This window comes from Equus przewalskii, chromosome 6 (assembly GCF_037783145.1).
Source record: "Equus przewalskii isolate Varuska chromosome 6, EquPr2, whole genome shotgun sequence".
Classification (NCBI taxonomy): domain Eukaryota; kingdom Metazoa; phylum Chordata; class Mammalia; order Perissodactyla; family Equidae; genus Equus; species Equus przewalskii.
Window position 1 is genome coordinate 68,439,750 of NC_091836.1, and position 27,158 is coordinate 68,466,907.

General features: G+C 39.7%; 1 protein-coding gene across 6 annotated transcripts in view; it reads right to left on the minus strand.

The window, feature by feature from the left end:
* Window positions 1-27,158, minus strand: part of UVRAG (UV radiation resistance associated) — a 298,705-nt gene that overhangs the window by 214,060 nt on the left and 57,487 nt on the right. For all 6 annotated transcript variants that reach the window (XR_011541145.1, XR_011541146.1, XM_008515930.2 and 3 more), the window contains one exon: window positions 7,395-7,480. Coding sequence is in view for 4 of the 6 variants with exons in the window: in XM_008515930.2 (XP_008514152.2) it covers window positions 7,395-7,480 (86 nt within the window). In the remaining 2 variants the exon portion in view is untranslated. The remainder of the gene's footprint in view (window positions 1-7,394; window positions 7,481-27,158) is intronic.

Consider the following 27,158-nt stretch of genomic DNA (forward strand, 5'->3'; position numbering starts at 1 on the left):
CCTCCAAACACCATCACACTGGGGATTAGGTTTCAACGTATGGATCTGGAGGGGACACAAACAGTCTAGAGCTGGTGGTTTTTTGGCAGAGTTGTGGGAGAGAAGGGTTCAAGGAAGAAGACAAGCCTAAAAGTCAAAAGAAGAAAACAACACTTGCACCGAAAATTACTCCAGTATTTTGATAAAATTCTATTTTTGTAAACATATGTTTATATATGTGTCTTTACATGTATGTAGACACGTGTGTGTATAGAGAGAAAGATGAATAAGAATAAAATGTGCTATTACACACCAATACCAATTTTGTTAAATCAAAACTTACATTAAATACCAAAATTTTCTCATTTTAAATTTTGACTGAAAACCTTTCTAAAACTTATCACATCCCCCTGCTTTCTCACATAGGCTCTAATAATCACATTATATTTTACTGATGATTTGGCATCAAAATGGCATAAAGGAAAAAAGCTCCCACACAGGAGCCTGGCAGACCTTTATTCAAACCTGCTTTAACACTCATTCGTCCTGTGGTGCCTGGTAAGTCTCTTCACCTTCCTAAGCCTCAGTTTCCTCATCTGTTAAATGCAAATAGCATTAGTGAAAACTAACCTGCACTCGACAATTCCCATCACTCACTTCAGTTATGAACGGCAACACGGAGCTGAGCTCGGGTAAAGGACTGCTGCTCAGACATACAAGAGGTAAGCTGGCTATGCTTTTTCACTTAGTTTGTCCTTCTTTACAGTGGGACTATTTCTTCCCTGTCCTTCTTTTACGTGGAGCAGTGACAGTGAGCTGTTTATGAATCCAAACATAGCGACTATAAAGGCAGGAGGGTAGCTAATATGACTTCTCACTCAGCTATATTCCAGAATCAAAGAGCAAACAGCAAACGACCAGCTTTCACTCCTCCCTGCTGTCAGTGTGTCTGTCCGCCTCAACCTAATCCTCCCAATTCCCCTTCTGGTTATTAAAAATGCGCACACAGATACCAGGTCGGACCGTAGTCTCTACAATGAACACAAAGGAATATGTTTTAGTACGTAAATATTACGACATCTTTTGCTAGAGCTGGCTTCTCAGCCATACACCGTTTACCTGCAGTTACTCCCTAGGGAGAGATCATCAGGTGGGGACAGGGAGAGCTCTCCCCAAAACCCAAGAGCTGGTTATCACGTCCCAAACTCCACAGACAGGTATGCACTTCTGTATCTTATCCCCTCTGTTCTCTAAACATTATCCTAAGAATAATTGATTCAATGTAAGCATTTCCCTTTTAAATTTTATAGGATGCAGCATTTTCTATGAAAGTTGGGGGGGGGGGTTGGGGAGCAATTTGCCTTCAGGCAGCCAGATAAAGATCTTCCAGAAAAATCTACATAAGGAGTGAGAATAAAAGGCACAAAATCCTGAAATCTCACCAGATGTTATGTGGAGGGTATCGACAGAAAGAAAAGAGGCAGCTGAAGATTCAGAGATCCAATTGCATTTTCAACACTTTCTAGATAATAGCCTAGAAACTTTTTACAACTCTCGTTTTGCCAGATGCAAACCAGTACGAGGAACAATAGAACTCTAGTGCTTTGTAACCTGACAAACAGTTCAATTTGATCAATAAAGCAGCATTTTTATCTGATTAGTATATATGATATGCACTGTGATAGGGCTAATACAAAGATCGATAACACAAGAGTTCTTGCCTAACAGAGCTCTCCGTCTGGAGGTGCTGAGAGGAGAGAGAAGCAGACAATGAAGAACTAATTGTAACACAGGAAGAGCTCAGTAAACCCTACTATTAACTGCACAGGCAGTGGTAGTAGGAACCGAAATAAAAGCACAAGTCCCTGCAGTGTTTATAACAACGTCCTTTGAATACCATATTACCAAGTGTGGACTTGGGGCTGGCCCCGTGGCCAAGTGGTTAAGTTCACGCGCTTTGCTTCGGTGGCCCAGGGTTTGGCCGGTTCGAATCCTGGGCGCGGACATAGCACTGCTCATCGGGCCATGCTGGAGTGGCGTCCCGCGTGCCACAGCCGGAGGGACCCACAACTAAAAGTGCACAACTATGTACTGGGGGGCTTTGGGGAGACAAAGGAAAAATAAAATCTTTAAAAAACAGAAGTGTGGACTTGATTCCATATGTGATGGCTCAAAGATTTCTAAGCCTAATAAGCAACAAAACAAAAGGTCACTCTGGCAGCAATGTGAAAGACGAACTGTACTAAAGCAACGTAAAAGACTATAAAACAGTAAAATACACTGGTTAAGAATATGGGCTGGGGGGACCAGCCCCGTGGCCGAGTGGTTAAGTTCACGCACTCCACTTCAGCGGCCCAAGGTTTTGCTGGTTCGGATCCTGGGCGTGGACGTGGCACCGCTCGTCGGGCTGTGCTGGGGCGGCGTCCCACATGTCACAACTGGAGGCATTCACAACTAAAATATACAACTATGTACTGGGGGGATTTGGGGGAGATGAAGCAGAAAAAAAAGATTGGCAACAGTTGTTAGCTCAGGTGCCAATCTTTAAAAAAAAGAAGAATATGGGCTGGGGAGCTAGACTCTGGGTTTGAACACAGGATAACATGAACTAGTTGTGTGACCTTGGGCAAGTAACTTGACTGTTCGTGCCTCAGTTTCTTCATCTATAAATAGGAGCAGGTATAGTTCTTACCATAGAGGGTTGTTGTCGGAATTAATAGAGCTGATTAACGTAAAGCACTTAGAATAGTTCCTGGCACAAAGTAAGTGCTCAATAAGTAATAGCTATTAATAGCTTGAAGGAAAAACTGAAAGTAGGGAGACTAGTTAGGAGTCAGGAAATAGTCCAGGAAAAAAGAGGGGTATGTTCGCTTGGATGCCTGAGATGACGATAATATTATCAGACAAACCAGGGAAAAGGAAAGGAAGAGGAGGATTAAGCCGATGAGTGTAGCTCTGGACATGTTAGGGTTGAGGTTCCTCCAGAACATGAAAGTATAAATGTCTAATGATCATTGGGAAATACAGATCAGAAATTCAAAAGAGAGGTAGAAACTAGAGATATAGATTTGAGAGTTATTAACATGTGGATATGTTCATTAAAGCTGTGGTAATAGGGGCCGGCCCGATGGCACAGTGGATAAGTTCGGACGTTCCGCTTCTCAGTGGCCTGGGGTTCGCCGGTTCAGATCCTGGGTGCAGACATGGCACCGCTTGGCAAAAGCCATGCTGTGGTAGGCGTCCCACGTATAAAGTAGAGGAAGATGGGCATGGATATTAGCTTAGGGCCAGTCTTCCCCAGCAAAAAGAGAAGGATTGGCAGTAGTTAGCTCAGGGCTCATCTTCCTCAAAAAAAAAAAAAAAAAAAAAGCTGTGGTAATAGAAGAGAGTACTCAGAAAGAGTAATGCAGAAGAGTCCTAGGACCCACAGGACCCTAGGGCTCTAGAATCGGAACAGGATCCACAGGAACTCCAACATAACCAAGAATTGTTAATAAGATAGAAAGAGAGGAGAAAATATAGCCATTGAAATAATCCCCTCCTCCAAGTTTTTGACGTCATTAGGGAGAAAAGTCACGCACATGTTAAACAATTTTTATCAGGATTTTTTAGGACTAATAAAAGATTCTAAAAGCAGAGGTGGTAGACATTAGACTGGCAAGAAGAGAAAGGGAAATTAATGCTGAAAATTGGAAAAGCTAGTGGTGACACAAAAAAGGAACACTATCATAGAGGAGAAAGTTAACTCCAAGATGGGGCAAGTAAAGGGGAAAATGAAAACTATTATTTATTGAATGTTTACGATATGCCAGTAACTGTCCTAGGATGTTTCAAGTATTTTATTTAATTCTTGTAATCTTCCCATGAGCCAAACAGTGTCCCCATTTTACAAGAGTAGTTTGAGGCACACCAAAGTTAGTAACTGGCCCAAAGTCTTGCATCCAGTTACAGGCATGCGGCAGTTTCAGGACTGGAACCCAAACGGAGGGCTTACGGCTTCTCCACCACACTTCCACTTATTAAACTGGCAAAAGTAGGACACGTCAAAAGGGGAAGGAAAAAAAAAAACAATAAAAACTACACTAGAAGAAAACCAGAATTATCCTCACATCTCTCGCTACAATGGAGCTACGTTTTTGAGGAAGCATGTAAGGGAAAAAAAATGAGTTTTTAAACACCAAAAATAATCTTCCCATCTCAGAGAAGAGGGAGGATTACAGATGTGTCCTCGCTCCAGCCTCATCCCTCAGTCAACCCCACAGTGTCGCCACGGTCAGAACTCTGGACTGCACAGCTGACCGCGTCACTCCTCCTCTCTTTATCATCTTTCAAGAGCTGCCTATCACCAGGAGGACAAAAAAAAGCAAGAGAACCCAATGGAGAAAGAAATCTAATAAGTGCAGACACTCCTTAACCTAGAAGGAATAACTGAGAGAAAAAAGGCAACTTCTAAAAATAAATGCTCAGTTTTAATGTATAACCCTACTTTTCTTACTTCAAAACTTTAAAAGTAAATGAAATTTCAAATGCCAATGCAACATTGACACCTTGTGGTGAACATCCTAAATTAAATGTAACAATGAGTAAGCGGGCTCCTAATTAAATGTCTGCTTCAATGAAAACCAACCCAGAATCCAGGGATTTCCAAAGGTCAAGAAGGAAAAACTCAATCACTGTACACACCCTGAATATAAATTCGGAAAGAGCTGCTATTACTTTGCAGACGTTGAAAATATCCTAAATTCTTAACTATGGGTGAAAGAATCTGAATAAAACCTCGGGTCACTGTTTTCCTACAATACATCCACCTGAAGGAGATTTAATGCCTGGTCTTAGCTACTCCAAAAGCCTTGCCTTAGTCAGGATTTCCTATTTTTCCATGACATTCACACATAAAAAGTGGAAGAAATATATGCACACTAGCGGCACAACGACACAGTGAAAGTTATTAACTAGAATATACTCTCAAAAAAGAGAATCAGGAGACCGGAGTTCTAATCCTGTCTCCAAATAGCACTGAGACTTTCGTGGAGTCAGGTGATAGTAAAGAATTCAGACACTCTGAGTGTCTTCACATAAAATTAACAGATCAAGAAGTAACAATTTTATAAACCAAGAAAGCATCAGAAAATGACTCCATCTAGGAACAATGTTGTCTGAGTTAAAGAGGGAAAACTACGAACAAAATTGATCAGCACAGAATTAAGTTTCCCAGCAAGCAATTTATATATATCCTGGCAAAACCGTGGGAAAAGAAGAGCTTTTGATTTAACAGATAGATGATGGTTACTCTTTACTAATGTCTGAGAGAATTATCAGAGAAAGTTCCATTTTACTCATTAGCTTTGACAAGTACAATTTAAAGTTTCCAGTTTCAGAATAACTCTCTGGGTTTGAGTAATTTGGTTGATAAACAGACACTTGATCTGGTTCAGAAAAAGTATATCTGTTCCCAGCTATAAATGATTTACACAGTGGTGACGAGGCCACTGTGAATAAGGTAATCCAAACGGTGGACACATCTGAGGAATATGGAAGGCACTCTAGAACGAAACCCCCAAGGGCCACATCATTGCAAGATCAATGTTAAATAATCGAGCACTGCCAAATTAACCTGATGATTTTGTATTTATGGAGGGCTCCACGATTTTCAGAAAATTTTTTCCATCGTTATGCTATGTACACCTTATAACCACCAGTCTAGGAAAGTAAGAGAGACTGTGAAAAGGATCTGCAAAATCTGTTTGTCAGAAAACCTCCATACCAACCTCCAGACTGGCTCTTACTTGCTGTGCCCCCAGATAAATAAACCATCCAACCCTCCTGGCCTCAGCTTCTACACTGAAAACAAAGGCTGATCCCTGACTTGAACACAAAAAGCTTCTAAGAGATTAAGATAAATGTGAAAATGCTTGTAAATTACACAAATTTGTAACTCACTGCTTCCACCTTTTGGAAGAATCACAGGTTAGATGGATTGGGATAAACCAGGGATAATTAAAGTCGAGGTGAGGTTAGTCAAAGGCTTCTCTATTAGACCAACTTGCCTCCCTACTGGCTTTCTTCTCTTTGAATCTCTATCCTCTTGCCTTCCATGATACTTACCCTTCCCAAATCCTCCTCCTCTCACTGACTTTGCATTCCTTTTTCTTTTAATTCTATTAGTTTCTCTAATAAGACCACACAACCTCATAATTGGAAACTATCTTTAAAATAATAGTATCTATACTCATTTTACAGATCAAGAAATTTTAGTGGCTTACTCACATTTCAAACTATTTCCGTACATTCCTCTTTTCAATACTTAAAATTCAAAGTAGTCCCAAACTGAACAGGCTCAAAAATATGAGTTATCTATTTTGACACCTCCTGCCTTCTATCTCCACCATCCAATGACTAAATCCTGTCCATTTTGTTACGTATCCTAAGAAGTCAAAGTGAAAGCACTTCACTCAGATAAGAATCAAAAGTCATCAAATGTGTGTGGTTACTTTAGTTGGAATCATTGTCCCTTAAGAGCAATTTACAGAGTCCATGTGACCAAACTCTCTATCATCATGTATAATAAGATTCAAGATTTGCAAAGGAAAGGTCCATTTCATAATGTTTATAAAAGAAACAATCATCCAATCGGACAAGAGCCCAATCCATCCTTCTGGATTCTTCCTCTAGTAGATATATAGAGGATGTCTAACGGTCTGAAATTTATGATGTGTTATGTAAACATTAGGGAAATACTGCCAAAACCAAATTTCAATGAACCATCTGTCTGAGTAGGGTGAACACAGGTTGAGTGTCACTATTAACTTTATTTTAAATTGCATTTATTTTGGTAGCCTGCCTCCTGGGAAAATGTCCTTGATGATCTACCACACTGAAAATTAAAACCAAATTTAAAAATCTTTCAAAATTACCCTAGACATTATGAAAATATAGAGCTGAGGCAGTTAAGCCTCTGAGCATGAGATTCATGCAAAGCTCCTTTGCCTTGCCAAACACAATTCTTTTAAGATGAACAGCAGGTCAAAACTCTTAAGCCATGTCCAGGGCTGTTGCAGGGCTTTTCCAGTAATGTTGTCGTTGTTAAGATTTTGATAAACCTAATTTTGTACCTCTGGTTGCTGCTCTTTATAGCGCAGAAGACCGGAAACAGCTCATGTCCCTGTTTTAAGATCACGGGCTTCCAGTCACTCTCCCTCACTGTCCAGAGAAAGGAAATGGCTTTCCAAAGGCTTTGTGAAAGAGATAAACTTAAATCATGGCAGCTACAAAATTTATGAAGCTCTCACTAAAAAATGCTAAGCCTGAATAACAGCTTCTAAAGCTCCCATACATTTCCTCACACTGAAATGTCACAAACTCAAAATGAGGAAGATTCTTTAGAAAACACAGGAGGACTATAAGAAGTTTCTTACCGCAGTAAAGAGAAGACATCATAAGAATTGCGAACACAATTCTGATCCACCTGAAGAAGAATATTCTTCTGAGCATTTGAATAACCCTGAAAGACATTAATCAACAAATTAATCAAAGGAAAATAAAATATGTGCACAAATCAATTATAACGTTTGTCTTTTTACAATTATAACTTACAACACTTCAGTAAATTCAAATCGTTAAGAGATTCCAAAAAGTTAAGCACAGTTTCCATATAACTGAAGTTTAACCTTTCAGGCAAGTGAATTTAAAATAAACTTCCTCTAATATTTTCCCACAGAAACGATGCTTCACATTATAAATTGTGGTGAACTTCCCAGGGAAGCCCCAGAAGTCTTTTTAACATATTATGTGACTGAAGAAAAGTATTAATAATAACATTTCAAGTATGCATAGCCATGATATGTAACATTTTTATGGGGAAAAAGGCATTCCAAGTTCTAATTAGGAATACCAGAAACAAATATATCCGCTCCGTGGTACAAAGGTAGTGGGAGCAAGGATGGCTTCTGGAGAGAACACAGCATAATTCCATAAGAACAGAACAGGTATCTGTCATTCAGGAAAGGCAAAGTAAACAGTAGTTAAGAAAAAAGGACTTGGGACCCAGATCACCTGGATCACAGTTTAAGCCCTTACTATACCAGCTCTGTGATCTTGAGAGAGGCACCTAAGCTCTCTTAATATAAACTTGGTTTCTTCATCTATAATTTGGAGATGACAATATTACCTATCTCACAAATTGCTGTGGGAATTAAAAGAGTTAATACTTGTACAGTGAAAGGTATGTAATAAGCACTACACAAATATTTGCTATAATACTAGTATTAGCATTTTTTTAAAGTTACATTGCAACAGACATTAAAAGGTCATGAGAAGAATATTATGAACAACTTTATGCTAACAAATTGGACAACTTAGATGAATTAGACAAATTCCTTAAAAAAACACAACATGCCAAAATTGACAAACAATGAAACAACAGTATTTGAATAACCCTATGTCTTTTTTTTTTTAATGAATAAGTAATTAAAAATCTTCCCACAAAAAAGGTCTAGGTACAGATTGTTTCACTGATGAATTCTATCAAACATTTAAGAAATAACATCAATTTAACACAGACTCCTTTATAAAATAGAAAAGGGAACAATTTCCAACTCATAATACCAGCATTACTGAAACTAAAATTTGTCAGACTTAACACACACACACACAATTATAGACCAATATCCTTCATGAACAAAGACACAAAAATCCTCAGCAAAATATTAGCAAATTGAACCAGCAACACATTATAAGGAAAAAACAATGACACATCATTATTGACCAAATTTATTCTAAGAATGCAAGACTGGTTTAGCAGTTAAAAATTACTCAACTAGACAAATACAGGAAACAATCATAACCTATCTTGATGAGTATACAATTATAAAGATATAACTTGTGACAATAACAACAACAGTGGGGGAAAGGAGCTAGACAGAAGAAAAGTATAACATTAAAACTAAATTGGTATTAATGTGAACTAGATTGTTAAAAATTAAGATGTTAATTGTAACTCCCAAAGCAACCACTAAGAAAATAACCAGAAGATACCCAGTAAAAGAAATGAGAAGAGAATCAAAATATTACATGAGAAAATATCTAACACAAAAGAAGGTAGTAATGGAGGAAATGAAGAACAAAAAAGATAAAAATAGAAAAATGGCAGAAGCCTCTCCATACCTATAATTACATTAAGTGTAAACGGATTAAGCGCTCCAATTAAAAGGCAGAGATTGGCAGAAAGGATTTTTTTTTTTAAACTATCAACTATTTGCTGTCTACAAGAGATGCACTTTAGAACCAAAAACATAAATAGGTTGAAAACGAAAAGATTTGGAAAGCTATTCCATGTAACCAGCAACCAAAAGAGAGCTGGAGTGGTTATACTAATATCAGACAGCCCTTAAGACAAAAAATGTTACAAGAGACAAAGAAGAACATTATATAATGAAAAAAGAGTCAAGAAGATATAAATGATTATAAATATATATGCACCTAAATCATAACAAAACATATGAAGCAAAAACTGACAAAACTAAAGTGAGAAATAGCTGGAGACATCAACATCCCACTTTCAATAATAGATAGCACAACCATACAAAAGATAAAGAAGGAAAGAGAAGACAGAACAACACTGTAAGTCAACAAGACCTAACAGATGCATACAGAATGCCCCACCCAACAACAGCCATATACACATTCTGTAATGCAAGTTTGCATGGAACATTCTTCAAGATAGACCACATGTTCAGCCACAAAACAAGTCTCAATAAATTTTTAAAAACTGAAATCATACAAAGTATCTTCTCTGACTACACTGGAATGAAACTAGAAATCAATAACAGAAGGAAATTTGAAAACTTCACAAACCACAAAGTAAACAATACACTCAACCAACCAGTGGGTCAAAAAACAAATCACACGATAAATTACTAAATATTTTAAGATGAATAAAAACAAAAACACAACATATTAAAATATATGAGATGCAGTGAAAAAGTGCTCAAAGGGAAATTTATAGCTGTAAACATCTACATTTAAGAAACAAAAAGAAGAGCTTAAATCAATTACCTAATCTTCCACCTTAAGGAACTAGAATAAAAAGAACAAACTGAACCCAAAGGAAGGAGAAAAGAAATGATAAAGATTAGAGCAGAGATCCACGAAACAGGGAATACAAAAACAAGAGAGAAAATCAACAAAACCAAAAGTTAGTTCTTTTTAAAAAAGCAACAAAATTGACAAACCTTAAACTAGACCGACCAGGAGAAAAAGAGAAGACTCAACTCACTAAACTCGGGAATGAAAGTGAGAACATTATCACCCACCTTATAGAAATGAAAAGCATTATAGAAGAATACTATAAACACCTGTATGTCAACAAATCAGACAACGTAGATAAAACGGAAATTCCTAGAAACACACAAACTCCCAAAAACAACTCAAGAAGAAACAGAAAATCTTAACAGATCTACAAGTTGTTGAGAGTTTAGCTACGCTTCTCTATGGATTTGCTGCCTTGGATCCATTTTGTTTGGCCAAGCGGCCTGCAGGGACATTAAACTGACACTAGACCCCTCAGGGAATGCCCTAGATAGCCCGCTGCAGAGTCACAAGCAAATACAAGTTCCTGATATGACTCGTGATCAACAGTCTCCCCTGCTTCCCAGCACCTATGTGCCTCACACGCTCCTAGATAAAAATCCCCATGCAGCTTACTGAAACCCTGCTCTTTTGGTCTGACGGATCAACCCAGCCATCACCCAGAAACCCCAAAGCACTCCATCAACAGACCCTAATAAGGCATGTGCCCCACGTCCTGCCTCTCTGTCTGCACTCTACCTTGACCTTCCTATGTGGTCCCTCAAGGCATACCCTGTAATTCCTCCAGGACCTACGAGTAATAAAAGTTCTCTAGCTGTATTTCTCTTGTGGTTCGTTGTTGAACCAGAGCTCATCATTTGGCACCCTGTGCTCCACTTAACAAACGTTAATTTAACAAAGTCATAACACAGCAGGTTGAATCAGTAATCATAAAAATCCCAGCAAAGAAAAGCCCAGAAATACATGATTTGACTGGTGAATTCTACTAATCATTTAAAGAAAAAAAGTCACACCAATCCTTCTCAAAGTCTTCCAAAAAGTGGAAGAGGAGGAAATACTTCTTAACTCATTCCATGAGGCCAGTGTTACCTTCATAACCAAAGTCAGATAATAACATCACAAGAAAATTATAGACCAATATCCCTTTGGAATATAGATGCAGAAATCTCCAAGAAAATACTAGCAAAGCTAATCCAGGAGTAAATTAAAAGACACATAATTTGGTCAGCAATTCTACTTCCGGGTATACACCTAAAAGAACTGAAGCAAAAACTCAGAGAGGGGCCAGCCCCAGTGGCCTAGTGGTTAAGTTCGGCACGCCCCACTTCGGCAGCCCGAGTTCGGTTCCCAGGCATGGACCTAACACCACTCGACTAGCAGTGGCCATGCTGTGATGGCAGCTCACATACAAAATAGGGGAAGACCAGCAACAGATGTCAGCTCAGGGCGAACCTTCCTCAGCAAAAACAAGCAAACAAACAAAAAAACCTCAAAGAGGTATTTGTATATCCATGTTCACAGCAGCATCACTCACAACAGTCAAGGGGTAGAAGCAACCCAAGTGTCCATCAAAAGACAAATGGACAGACCAAATGTGGTATATTCATACAACGGAATATTATTTAGCCTTAAAAAGGAAAGAAATTCTGGGGCCGGCCCAGCAGCATAGTGGTTAAGTTCGCACACTCCACTTTGGCAGCCCAGGGTACATGGGTTCAGATCCTGGGCACAGACCTAATCACCACTCATCAAGCCATGCTGCGGCGGCATCCCATCTATAAAGTAGAGGAAGATTGGCACAGATGTTACTTAGATCAGGGACCATCTTCCTCAAGCTAAAAGAGGAACAGTAGCAACAGATGTTAGCTCAGGGCCAACCATCCTCACCAAAAAAAAAAAAAAAAGAGGGGGGGAAATTCTGACATACTATAATATAGACAACCCTTGAGTACATTATGTTAAGTAAAATAAGCCAGTGACAAAAGGAGAAAATACTATATGCCTCCACTTCTACAGTCATGCGCCACATAATGACATTTTGTTCGATGACAGACATACACAACAGTGGTCCCATAAGATTAGTACCACACAGCCTAGGTGTGTAGTAGGCTATACCATCCAGGTTTGTGTAAGTGCATTCTATGATGTTCACACAATGACGAAATCACCTAATGACACATTTCTCAGAACATATCCCCGTTGTTAACTGGGGCATGACTGTACAAGGTAGTCATTAGAACAGTCAAATTCATAGAAATGGAAGGTAAAAGGGTGAGTGTCAGGGGCTGAGGCAGAGGGAGATGGGGAGTTATTGCTTAATGAGTAGAAAGTTTCATTTTTACAAATGAAAAGAGTTCCGGCGATAGAGAGTGGTGATGGTTGCACAACAATGTGAATGTACTTAATGCCACTAAACTATACACTAAAAATGGCTAAGACGGTAAATTTTACATTAGGTATATTTTGCCACAATTAAAAATAATTTTTTAAAAAAGGATTATACACCAGGAACAAGTGGGACTTATCCAAGGTATGTAAGGATGGGTCAATAAATGAAATCAATCAACATACACCCAGTTGGAGGACTCATGCTTCCCCAAATCAAAACTTACTACAAAGCAACAGTTATCACAACAGTGTGGCACTGACATAAGGATAGACATACAGATCAATGGAACAGAACTGAGAATCCATCAACTCATATACTCATGGTCAACTGATTTTAGACAAAGGTGCCAAGACTATTCAATGGGGAAAATAATAATCTTTTCAACAAATGATGTTGAAACAACTAGATAGCCACATGCAAAATAATGAAGTTGGATCCCCATCCTTAACACTATACACAAAAATTACCTCAAAATGGATCAAAGACCTATTTGTAAGAACTAAAACCATAAAACCACTAGAAGAAAACACAGGGGTACATCTACATAAACTTGGATTTGCCAATGGATTCTTAGATATGACACCAAAAGCATGAGCAAGAAAAGAAATAATAAAATGGACTTCATCAAAACTTTCGTGCATCAAAGAATACTATAAAGAGAGTGGAAAAAAATAGCCCACAAAAGAAGAGAAAATATTTGCAAATCATATATCTGATAAAGATCTAATATTCAGAATATATAAAGAGCTCTGATAACTCAACAACAAAAAGACAAACAATTTGATTTAAAAATGGGCAAAGGACTTAAACATTTCTCCAAAAAAGATACAAATAGCCAACAAGCACATGAAAAGATGCTCCACATCATGAGTCATCAGGGAAATGCAAATCAAAACCACAATGAGATACTATTTCATACCCACTAGGATAAGTAATAAATAAGGAAAGAAAACAAAATTTTTTTAAAAAACAGAAAATAAGTGTTGGCAAGGATGTAGATAAATCATAATCTTCGTTTATTGCTGTTGGGAATGTAAAATGGTCAGCCATTGTGGAAAAAAGTTTGGCAATTCCTCAAAAAGTTAAACATAGAATTATCATATGACCTAGCAATTCCACCCTTAGGTATACATCCAAAAGAACTGAAAACAGGCTCTCAAACAAATACTTGTACACAATGTTCACAGCACCACTATTTAAATAGCCAAAAGGCAGAAACCACTCAAATATCCATCAGCAGATGAATGGATAAACGCAGTGTATCCATACAATGGGATATCACTCAGCAATAAAAAGGAAGAAACACAGACACATGCTACACATGGATGTACCTCAAAAACATTATGCTAAGTGAAATCAGCCAGACACAAAAGGTTACATATTCTATGACTGCATTTATGTGAAATACTCAGAACAGGTAAATCCACAGAGACGGAAGCAGAGTGGTGTTTGCCAGGGGGTTGGGGAGGGCACGATGGAGAGTGAATCTTAATGGGTAGGAGATTTTCTTTTGGGGTGATAAAAATGTCATGCATGTTAAGGGTTAACATATTTAATACTCACACAATCCTGTGAAACAGGTACTATTCTTACCCCCACTTTAAAGGTGAGAAAGCTGAGACACAGGGAGGATTAAGTAGAAGAGCCATGCAGTCTGGCTCCATGGCTCATGTTCTTAATGACCGTTCTATACTTGATCTCTAAGACCTTTTCCTGTTCTAAAATTCTGGGTCCATGTACATTTAAGGCAACTTAAGGACATTATTAAACCCTTCTGCTTCGGCCACCACTTAGCAATTAACATTCTTGAAATATGCGAAGAGCCTTGTTCTGAATGACACCTAACTTCACCAGATGTGCGATCCCGACAGAGCTCTGATGAAGGATTACAATGCAAAGAAATGGCTCATTTGTATCTGGTTATCTGGGTGAGATACTGCCAAGTGCCAAAGAGCCCAGAGGAGATTAACATGTCACTCAAAATTCTTCTGAAGCCAAGCCTAACAATTCTTTTTCAAGGAAGGAAACAGGCACTGGTCTGGGTGTCTATTTAACTGTTCAAGGAAACAGATAATTTCACACAGCCAATGAGCAGCAGTAATTCCAGGCAGATGACCAGGTGTGTTTCTAGACCAGCGGTCAACAAACTTTCTCAGTCAATGGCCAGATAGCAAACGTTTTAGCTTTGAAAGCCGCATGTCATCTCCACCGTATATTCTTCTTTTTTTCTCCTTCAAATTCTTTACAAATGTAAAAACCATTCTTAGCTTGCAGGCTGAATGAAAACATGTGCTGGACCACAGTTTGCTTACCCCTGTGCTAGATCACTGGACGAGTCACCTTTTAAAACACGTTACTGTACCTTTTGAGACTTTTTAGCCTCTGCAATAGTCACAAGACTGTGCTTAACTTTATTAAAACTATAAGAGTTATACTGAAATAATCCAGTTGACAGGATAACTGATTATGAAACAAACAGCATTATACATATATTTATCCATTTCAGTGTTTTCTGAATGCTTAATAAATACAGGGTGTCAGGCAATTGCTATCACCCTTATAAAAGTATACGAGCCAGTTAAGGCTCCAAGGGAAGTGAAAATGCTAAGGTGCCATAAGAAAGCTTAGGAAAAAAGGTTCTAACGTGGTAAAGATTCCATCTAGTAGGACTAACATCAAAGGCTGCAGGGTGGCAATATTTGGGATAGATTAAGGAGCAGTAAAAAGCTGAATGGCAGTGACGGGAAGTCCCACACAGACTGAACACCATTAGCCAAAACATGACAGTGGGGAAACAGGGCATTCAGAGAAAATTAAATAGAGGTCCAATTAGTTCAGCTTCAACGATGTGGAAATCACTTGGAACCCGGGAGAGGGAAGCAGTGGGAGATATGGCTGAACAGGTTGGGAGGGCCAAAGCACAGGAAGCCTTGAACGCCATACTAAAAAGTGAAGATAACCCACAGGCAATAGGACTCGTGAAAGGCTTCTGACAGCGTAAGACAATGGTCAGAGGCGCATGCAAGGTGGTCAGAGCCGCATGCAAGGAAGGTTACTCCAGTAACGACGGACACAGTGGATGGAGGAGCAGAATGTGCAAACAGCAGCTGGAGGGCTAGTCTAAAAGTCCACACACGCTGTAGGTAATGAGAGCTCCAAGTACGAAGCAAACAAGCCGGAGAAAGAGAAAAGAAGTTAAAGCTGAGAAAGAACCAAAAGGACTGCACCACTGACGGAATGTGGGCCGAGGGCGGAAGAGATCAGGTCAGGGAGTGGGCACATGCAGCAGGCTCGGAGAAGTGACTCCAGACAACCTGGAAGCGAGGGAATGAAATGAAAGCACGCTTTAGGAAGATTCATCAGGCAGCGGTGAACACGAGAGGGCGGACACAAAGAGACCAGAGTGCCCAGGCAGCCAGGAGACGATTGCAGCAACCCAGCCTTGTGCGGGTGCCGGTGTGAGCTCGGATCACGGCAGTGGAGATGGAAAAGCAGCCACGGATACGAGTTATTGCAGAGAAGTACTCCGAAGAGTCTAGTGGCTGACGGGATCAAGTGGATAAAAGAAATCATCAAAACTAACTACAAGATTTGAGGCCTGGGTAAACGAAAAAGTAGTTAATAAAGATGTGGAAAACTGGAAGGGAAAGCAAGCCTGGAGAGAAAAACGCAGAGTTCTATTTAAAGTATAATAATTTGCAGCTGACAAGTGTCTATGCAGAAATGGTCAGAAACTACTTAAACAGAGAACCAGAATTTTGAGTAACAAACTATACAACTGATGACAACCAAGTAATATATCCCAACAGAATTTGTAATGACCTGCTGCTACAGAAGCTCTATTGAGCTTTATTTATTGAGTTCTTACTATATGCCAGGCACCGTGCTAAGCACCAAGGATAAATGAGTGATACAGACAGACACTGGCTCTGCCCTTACACAGCTTAGAATCTAGGAAGAACGAGAGAAGAGTAAACAGGCAAGCAGAATATAACTGCATAAGGGTCAGTGACAAGGAAAAGGAAATGCAAGGTGTTATGGAAGCTCAGAAGAGGGGTATCCAAATTGGACTTAGGGGGTATGTCACAAAAAACCTTTGTATGGAAATGGGATCTAAGCTAAAACTGAGATGGACAAACTTTAGCATTAGAAAGTGTTATGGGAGTGGTGTTTAGAAATCTGAATCAGGTCACAGCAAGACCTTATAAGCCATTAATTACTTTGAAATAATGTGAATAAAAGAGGGACATGACTGGCATTTTACAAAGATAAATCCAACTACAAAGTAAAGAACCAGGAAAGAAGTAAACACTTAGCAGATACCATAAGCAGTGATTCAAAAAAGTGATTCGGAAAAAGAGGGAGGGGTTCAGGATGACTTCCCCATTCTGACCTGAGGAAGCGGATGGAGAGCAGTGCCATCAATAAGGAAGGAACACGACAGGAGGAGGTTTTTCAGAGGGTGAAGGGAGCTGAGCTCAGCTGGGGACTTGAAGAGTGTACGTGTCTCTGAAACATCCAAGCGATTTGACACAAGTCTAGAGATTTGGAGATGCAGACTTGGGAGGGATCTAAACCACCCAGACACAGCGCATTAATAAGACAACAGAAGGCCCAAATGGGAGCCTGAGGAGAGTAACCGGAGGGCCCCACCAGGAGCTTCCCGCAGCAGGACCGACACCCGTCCATAGGGTGTTCCTAAAACTGTAAGTGAACTTTGCCAACAGTCCTTCTGCTGCTTACTTAGGTGGAATAAAAAATTGATGGACGAGGAAAAAAACTAATGGTTCATTCTACTACTCGAGCACATTTTCAGACACAATGAGTGTACTTTTTAAAAATATAGTATTTATTTGGACAACTCCTTCTAAAATAGCTACCTGATGAATCAACAGACAGCCTGCGTTCCTATGTGCATATGTTCACTTGGACATTAAGACACTTTTAAGTGTCAGCCCAGTTTAAACTGAGGAAAACTGTGCAACCATCTCTGTCAAGCACCTTCGAGCCTTGGATACCCTCTGCCCCTGAGCTCCTCCGACGAAGCCCAGATGCTGAGCTGCTAAGGGGGGAAGGTGAGACCTCTTCTGAGACACGGAACCAGAGCTGAATATGTGCCTACCTCCAGATTTGGCCTGACGTCTGAGACAACAGAGGATGTTCTCCTCTCCTTCAAAACACCGAGAAGCAATGAGAAATAGGAACAGCGTTAGTAAGCAAAGGTATACAGATCCTGAAACTAAAATCGATCCTTTTTTGTTGTTGTTAATTCAAGTCAATAGAGATGAGGAGATTCCTGTTTACACTTCAGTGTTTTAAACGACCCTGAAAAAAATAATCACAGTCACACACTCCAAGTATAAAGTGGACTGAATGTCATCAACGCTCCTCCATGACAAGAGGACTGAAAGGGACCCTGCTAAAGCAGCCACCCTTTACGTGAAAAGTATGCTCCAGAACAGGGAGAGGAACCATGTGACCCTAGTAGACTCCATTCATGAACAGAGAAATATTTACTAAGCAAAGTCTACGCTACACCATGGGACTAAAAAAGTGAGCAAGACCACCTCAGGCCTAAAGAAGCTCAACCCTAAGCGAAGGAAACAGGGATACACACATTGGTTTAACTGTGAGAGAAGAGAGAAGGGGGAGCAGAGAAGGCAGCAGTGACAGCACGTTAACTAGCATTAACAGAAAGATAAAAAAAGAAAAGAAGGAAGGATTCCCAGCTTTGTAGAAGAACAATTTAAACCAAACCGACTATCAGAGGGAGAAAAAAGGTTATGAATGCCCTCATTACAAACCTAAGAGAGAACAGGAACAACAAGTTTTCAAAACTTTAAACTCTCTGAATCCCCTAGTGAGGATAAGTCTGGAGCTCTGTTTCTGTTTACTTTTCAAGAATCTAAAACATCTATATGAAAAACCATACTTGGCTTTGAATTTTTCAATATTAAAATTCTGAAAAGCTCAAAAATTGTGCTAAGAAGACAAGATCCTCCAAATTCATAACAGGAAACGTGGCATTTTCCCAGATTATTTTCTGGCTTCGACGTAAAGAGAGAATGGGGACCACACTGCAGCAGCAGGATTTATAAATATGAATTACAGGATAAGACGATTTTCCAAACATCTGTCAGAAGTTAATTTGATCCAAGAGAAAAGGGGGGAAAAAAAGACTCAGAGGGAAGCCAAACATAGTGACTAATGCATGGGACTTTTGTGGACTTTGGTGGGTTGATGGCCTCATGGGCATTGCATGCCCACTCTACAATAATAAATACCCAAAGTCTGTACAATAATGCACTTTATACTATTCAAAGCACTTCCCCATGTACTCTCTCATTTGATTCTCACCACGCACATAGTAGATATCTCTGGTTAAATGTAAAAACAGAGACTTGGTACTTTGGCATACTATATAGAGGGGGAAGAAATGGAGCGACGCCATGTAGCATACTGCTTAAAAGAAAAGGCCTCTGAGTAAATCAGACCTGGGTTTGAATCGTGGTTCTGCTACCTATGTATTACTAGGCATGTAATTTGGGTTAGTAGTATAAGGTTTTCTTCTAGGGTACTTTACCCATAAAATGAGGATAACAAATCACAGAGTTACTACACGGATTAAATAAAGACACATAAAATAGCTGCCATAGTGTCTGATATATTGTAGGTACTCAGTAAATGACAACCAGCAATGGTCGTTCTCAAAAGCTCTATGCCACCTGGTGTAACACTGTTACTAGGATATCACACCAGCTCAACAAAGTTTTACCCTGGACTTTAACCGAGCTCAGACACCCAGACGTTTTATTATAAAGCAGGCAGCTCTCAGACACAGCCCCGAGGATCTGTCTAGTTTTTGTTCCCTGTATTTTGTAAGGAGTTTGGCAGGGAGAGAGGGGGCGGTGCTGCACAAGGAAAACTGAATAGAATAGATAGAGGAATGGGCTATTTTTGTCATTTTTCCAACTTTTGCTTGATGATGTACTGAGAGACTTGGACAGAAATTACACCATATCCCTTTGCTGTTAAAGCACAGGCTACTTGGGGCACTTAATCCCTACTGAATGTTCTGCTTGAGTTCTGTGGGGTCATGCTTTGAGAACACGTTAGTATCCACTAATTTGACTAACAAGAGAAAACAGCCTTCTTGTTAATATTTCAGTTCTATAAAGTTAACTAAATGGAAATCTCTTAACTTTTCTAGATTTCAGCATCCTCAGCCTGAAAATGAAAATATTAATACTTGTCCACCTGAGTTGCTGTAAGTTAAAGAAGACACCTCTAACAGCATATAATCACAATCACAGTTAATCAAGTAAAATGAGGGAAGAAACCTCAAAAAGAAATTAAATGACGAAAATCATCTGGCCATCACCTTTACACAGGTGACATGGTATAATGAAGAAAGTGCATTTCTCTAGGAGAGAGACGTGTTCTGCCACTGACTCTTCCTGATATCTCAGCCATTCGTTTATCCCCAGAATACTTATTATACACCCATTAGATGCCTGCTACTGCTACCGAAACTACTAACAATGGTTGCTCTGTCCTCCTCAGAGCCTATTGTAAGGATGGAGTGAAATAATTTGTAAGCATATCCGTAACAGTAAATGAGCTATGAAAGTAAGTAGGTAGTGATTTTATTATATTATATATTACATATGTGTGATATTATTATACTGTGTCTAAGTTATCACCTATAGCATGAAACTAGCTTGCCATGTCAAGTTCAAGAGATCATGAGGCTCCCTGAGCCTCTTTCTTCATCCATGAAATAAGAGTGTTGGTTGAGCTAGATAACTCTAATATGGCTTCCAGCATTAATCAGCTAATCAGGATTTCTTTACTTTTGAGATGAAGAACCTAAAACTAAGAGAGGTTAGGTGATGTGCTCAAGGAACACAGTACCAGAACAAAACCGGGATTAGAATCCAGGTTTTCTGCTTTTCAGCAGTATTACGCCTGGAAAAATATAAAATAGAGAATTTCATTTGTACAAGCTCTTAAGACAGACCCTGAAACTTGCCGTTGTCCCTAAATCTTCAATCTTGGCATGACTATCAACTTGAGATGATCAAGTTATGTGGCTGCGTTTGTGAAATTAATCACCAAATTGTTATTTCAATCTCCTGAGAGTTTTATTCGAAAAGGATTTGGTCCTTTTCACACTTAGATTCTATTCCTGCTCTAATTTTTTTCCATTAAAATGAGAAAGCATTGCCATCTACTGGACTGTGAAGACATTGCTACTATACTTTTTAGTCTGAGAAAAGAATTCTTACCAAGCTAACGCTTTTTGCACTTTGTCAATAACACAATAGTTAAGAGTTCTTATGACAGTATGAGTTACACAAAAATAAAACTCCAAAAGTTGGGGCCATGGTAAAGTAGGGTGGGAAAGAGAAATACCATCCCCTCAAGACGCTTAATCTCAATTATTGCTATGACAGTCCTAAATACAGCAAGCACGCACCTGCATTCATTAACACAATTTGACTGAGCGCCTCCTACGTGCCAGGCACTGTGCAAGGGACACGATACTGACACAACGGTAAGCATTAGAGATGCAATCCCTCCTATCACAAGGTTGAGAGCCCAGTGAGTGGGAGGTGCCATTTATTACTGAACTCTACTCACGTGCCAGGTTTGGAATATACTTTGTTACCTTCAATCCTCAGAATGATTTGTGATGAGGTAGAAATTGTCATCTCCATTTACAGATGAGGAAACAAACTCAGAGATGAGTCAATTTGCCCAAGATCTCTCTCGTAGGTAAGCAGCACTAGAGCCTGGAATTAAACTCACATCAACCTGACTCCAAAACCACTAGAGTGTACATTCATCCAGGTAGCTATCAGCATCGTCCCAGAAAGAAGAGTGGCTGCCCAAAGGAAATCAGGTACAGAGAATCTTACGTGTCTATATGCAAGGCAGAACTCCTGAACTGGGATCTGAAAGGTTTCCAGCTTATTGGATAGAGCTGGCCCAAAGGCCTCTCGTTACCCACGCTCCCCTGAGTGTCATCCTAGCAGTTAAACCCACCTAGAAAACACCTCTCCAGGCCACCGAGCCTCAGTTGCCAACCTCCATCCACCCCAGTTTCCAGCTACAACAGTGTTCCTCTCTGCTTCTCCACAGTCCCCAGACATTAGAAAGAACACCTCTTCCTAAGATGCTCTTCAATTGTTTCAGGTTCTGCTATAATTCACCTGCACTATCTGCAAGACCCAAACAACTCACATCAAAAACAATTTTTCAGGCCAGCCCCGTGGCCTAGTGGTTAAGTTTGGTGCACTCTGCCTCAGTGGCCCGGGTCTGGTTCCCAGGTGTGGACCTACACCACTGGGTGGCAGCCATGCTGTGGCAGCGATCCACATACAAAATAGAGGAAGACTGGCACAGATGTTAGTTCAGGGCAAATCTTCCTCAGCAAAAAAAAAAAAAAAAAAAAAAAAAAACACAATTTTTCAAACTAAACCCATTTGTAAACTGGAGCTCTTCAGAATGTATGCTGTTTTATCTCAACTAAAAAGAATAAACACTTGTGAATCTGTCTAATATTTTGTATCCCACAGTACTTATTTTAATAACAAGCATATAGTAGATACTTGATATTTATTGACAGAAATAAAATCATAAGTTACTTTTAGAACTAAATGCAGAAGAGTTTCTTCATTATTTATTCAATTATCTCTGTCTGCATTGCTGTTAAACAGTTATGAGTTCCACATCTGTACGCCACATTAATGAAATTTTACTACGTAAAATTAACAAGAACATACCACTCCCTAATAATGCCAGCAGAGGTTACTGAACACAGGATTCAAACTCACAGTGTATATTTTAGCTGAAGATTTTCAATGTATTAAATAGTTACCAAACACACTCCTAGAAGTGAGACTGAATTACTTGTCCATTACAGTATACAGTTGAGAGATTTACTAGGTTCCTAAGACTCAACAGAAATGAGAAAAGCCTTTTTGAGAAGCAGATAAACAAAGAGGCAAAAGTTCTGAGCAAACGACTTCAGCTTTTGGACTCATCGTGGCTGAAGGTACTTTTAAGTAACAGGCACAGAGGGAGGATGAACAGCAGCAGCATCACCAGAAGTAATAACAGAAGTGTTTCTGCTTATAGCTAATGTTACACAACGAGAACGCTGACGAACTGGCCAACAAAAATTTCAGTCACTACTTTAAAAGTTGCTTTAAAACACACTTCCTTATTGCTTCACAAGTGTGAATTCTCTTCTGTATGGAACACGCATTCGTAAAATGTAATTCTGTTTCCAAAGCCTTGTCGCTTTAGCATTTTTTAAGTCCTCTATGAAATATTTCCAAAGCAGAGATGACAGCCACTTGCAATATTGTGATTGCAAATATATTTGGACTTATTTCTGCCACTGTGCTCCATGTTTCTGTTTACCACTTGTTCTCCTTTTCTGTCTCCCATCAAGATAACAAAGTGTTCTACTCTTTATATTCCCTTTTTTCTCTGCTACTTAAAAATCTTTATTCTCTGTTTCTAGTCTTTACTAAGTACCTTTAAATTTTTAACATGCACACTTGACCACACATTTTTCTAAGAAATTCTTAAGTTGTTGACCATCTCTAGCCATTTTCCAAACAAATCAGGACCTCAGTGAGTCTGAACTCTCTAAACCGCCTCCCTCACCTTACTGTGGTCTAGAACAGAGCTTCTCAAACTCTCTGTGGACAAGGACGAGGTGCTTTTCCTTCAATTCACTAGGAACTGATACTGAAAGTTCTGAAAGACTTACTCTCACTTTTTGTACGTTGCTCCCCACAGACAGACAGTTCTGGCACCAGCTCTGGTCTACAGACTATAGTTTGAATGACAATGGTCAGTTTGCTTCATCTTAAAATACATAAACTTAGTCTAAGTTTTTGTTTGCTTGTTAGTTTACAGTCAGTAGTTAAATTCAGTAACATTTGAACCATTTTTATACACCTTGCTGTAATTTGCTGTTAGATGCCACATCTTCCCTTTGGGATCGCTTCTCTGCCCGCACCATTCAGTACTGATAAAGGGTCTGCGGGCAGTAAACACTCAATCTGTGTGTATTTAAAATTCTCTCTCTTTTACCCTCACCCTCGGGTGAAAGTTTACTAGGAACAGAATTACACATGTACACTTTGAAGATATACTTCTGGTATCAACTGTTGCTGATGAGAAGTCTGCTATCGGTCTAATTCAAAGGGAATATTTCCTTTCTCTCTGCTAGCTTTTGAGATTTCCCCTTCTAACATTATCCCTAAAGATCTGCAGCTTCTCTAAGACGTCCTTTGTCAGCCTCTTTGTGTAACGGGGAGAGTCCTGTCTCAGCCGCTGGGCTCATTTAGTGCTCATCTCACCCACAGGAGCCCATCTCTCAGCCAAGCAGGCCCGAGGCCTATGGTCTTGTCTACTTCTTTGTGTTTCTACTCCATTTCTGTTCCAGACAGGTTTATTATCTTGCTTTTTGTTTCTTTGTTTTAGCAAGATGTCTCTTTAGATTCCTCTGATTTCATCAATCCTTGCTTTTGTTAGGTGCAGAAGAGGGTCTCAAAGTGTGCACTGCCATCTTGACTGGAAACGCTGCTTATGGCTTTCTTAAAAGTGAAAAAAAAAAAATGTTTTTTAAGGTTCAGCCTACACATCAAGTGTCAACTGAAAACTAGTATGGGGCAAGATAACCTGGACTTAGAAATTTATAAAACTCATTAACTGAAGGACTATAGAATAAAATTTACCACTTATTATAATCATATATTCAATAAACATTTATTGACCATTTGGTCATGAATCCCAGCTCTGCTACTCAGTAGCTGTGTAATCTTAGGAAAGTCACTTAACTTCTCTGTGCCAGCTTTGTGAGGTTTAAATGAGGTAAATTATGTAACACTACTCAGAATAGTGCCTGGCACAAGTGCTTACTAAACATTAGCTATTATTACTATTGTCAGGGGAAACGCTCTGCACTCCCATGTTTCCACACAGGAGAAAAACTTTCCACTCCATTTCTCAGGAGAGAAGCTCATAAAAAGAATGTTTCGGGCTTCTCTGTGTCCTTCACTCACTCCTCCCAGGACAGGCAGATGACCTGTCTGACTGCCGAGCTTCAGATGAGACTGAGTGTGACTGCCAGAGTTCTTTCCAGGCCCCCTCCATTCAGGAACAGCCTGTCTGGAGCACACTGACATCCTGCCTTTGGCTGGGAGGACCAGGCTCTGCCCTGTAAGCAGAAGACCTCAGTTTTGCTTGCTTTGTTATTTTTGGGGGGAGGTTCAATCCGGAAGAAAGTATATACGAGCTCTTTTAGCTGCAGAATTTAAGCCACATTTGTCAATTAGTTTTATCAGTAATAAAACCTACATTCTGATCTCCATTCATCTATCATCTGTCTTATTCTAACTTGTTCCAAACTCAGGAGGAGAAGAAAGGGGTATTAGTTATAGGCCTACCTAAAACCTCAACTAATAGCATCTGGCTCTATGGTTCTTAGGGAGATTAAATACAATAATAATAAATATAAAGCTCTTAAAACAGTGTTTGACAGATAGTAACATCCAATAGACATTAGCTTTTAATATTATTACTGTGTGCCAGACCTTGTGCTAGACGGTGAGCTGGTGACCAGTTGCAGGAGTAACTTAATCCTTCAACAGTGTCCACACGGCTAACCCCATGAATGGGGTATTACAAACAGAAGCAGCAGTAGTCCCACAATTCTCTTACTCAACCAAACATTTTTACTAAGCAAACACCATGTCTCAAAAAGTGTGACAGATACTGGAAATTCAAAATTACATATGGAAATCTGTCCTCAAGAAGTTTACAGACTAGAAAGGAAGAAGGAGTTATAATGTGGTACAGCTCATCTCAAAGGTATACACAGGGTGTTGCTATCTACTGGAACTCAAAAGATGGGGCTTTAAAACAGAGAAAGAAAACAAGCATATCAGAGCTTGAACTGAATTTTGATGAAGTCACCTAGAATACCTTCCATTTTGCCAAATCCAACGGGCAATTCTCAGTTCTCATCTTATTTAACCCCTCCCCTTAAAAATCAAAAAAGAGAAAAACTAAAAGCCTCTCTTCCTCTGGCCTCTGAGATTCCATAAGACTTCACTCTACTTTCCTTATATATCTCTCACCACTCCTCCTCAGTCACCTTTTCCAATGCCTCCTCCTCTCTTTGGCCTTTTAAAAAAAAGTTAGAGTCCTCAAGATTGGTTACGAAGCCCCGTTTCTGCTCACGGTACAGCTTGTCCCTAGTCTATCTTACCTGTAACTCAGGATTTCAATGACCATTTCCATGGGCCCCACATTTATATCTCTAACTCACTTCTCTCCTCCGAACTCCAGACTCGTGTATCCAAATGCCTACTTAACATCTACACATGGATGTTCAAAGGCGTCTCCAACTCCGTATGATCAAATCTCAACTCGCGACCTGCCTCCACCATCCCCGGGCTGCCTCTAGCTCCCTTAGTTCTCTCAGAGCCTGGCAGCTTCGTCCATCCAGTTCTTCACCCAAGCCAGAAGCCAAAAAGTCATCCTCAGCACCTTCTTTCTTCCTATACCCTAAATGCAACCCATCACCAAGTCCTAATAACTTTACCTCCTAAAACGTTCCTAAATCTGTCTTCTCTCTAGTCTACCATGACCCTGTCCTGGAGTATCAGCATCTCTCATCTGATATACTTTAAGATCTTTCTTACTGTTTTCCCACATACATTCTTGCCTCTTCTATAATCAGTCTTTACTGGTAGCCAGAGTGAAATTATTAAAACACAAACCTAATTATACCTCTGCCAAGCTTAAATATCCTTCAACACACTCCACTGCTCTTAGCATAAAATCCTTTAAAAGACTCTGTATTATGTGGCCCCTGCCAACCCTTCCAGCCTCATCCAGTATCACTCTCCCTTATTACCCTGACCTTCCTTCAGCCCCTCAAACTTACCACTTCCCCTTCCATTTCATGGCCTTCCAACATGTTACCCTTCTCTGCCTGGAATGCTCTCTCTATTCAGCTCCCACTCCCTCCACATTATTCACTTCCACTCATCCTCAGGATTGTAACCTTGAAAGTCAAGTGCCCGAAGGCCTTTCGTGAGCCAACAGAGTAGGTAAGGTCCTTATTTCACGCTTTTATAGGACTTACCAGCCTTTGTGTTTATACATTTAGGTTAGGTTACTTCCTCAGTGTCTGTCTCTTCCATACACTCCCTGACAGCAGGAAAATATCCATTTGCTCCCCACTGTACCCTCAGCCCTTAGAGCACAGTGGCTGACATACAGCAAGTGCCCAATAAATAGTTGTTGAATCAATGAAGCATTCTAGCAGTAGCATTTCAGACAACCAAGAATTATGAAGCAACGTGATCACTAAGAGGAAGTAATGTAGAAAAACACCTCATTTGTGAGGCGGTTTGTGGCTAGTGTTAAGCGGTATAAACAACATGAATCACCCGGCATGGTACTGGGAAATATGAATTCTCTTCCCTCGTCTTTCTCTAATCATTTTTAGATATAGAGACAGCACTGACTGTAATATGACTTGACTCAAGGTTTCTTAAATTTATTGAAAGTTGTAAAAGATATCTGAAACATTCAATAAAATTGTATTGCATTTAATAAAAATTCACCATTCTTTCTTAACCCCCAAAGAGTTATGTAGAATAAGAACAAA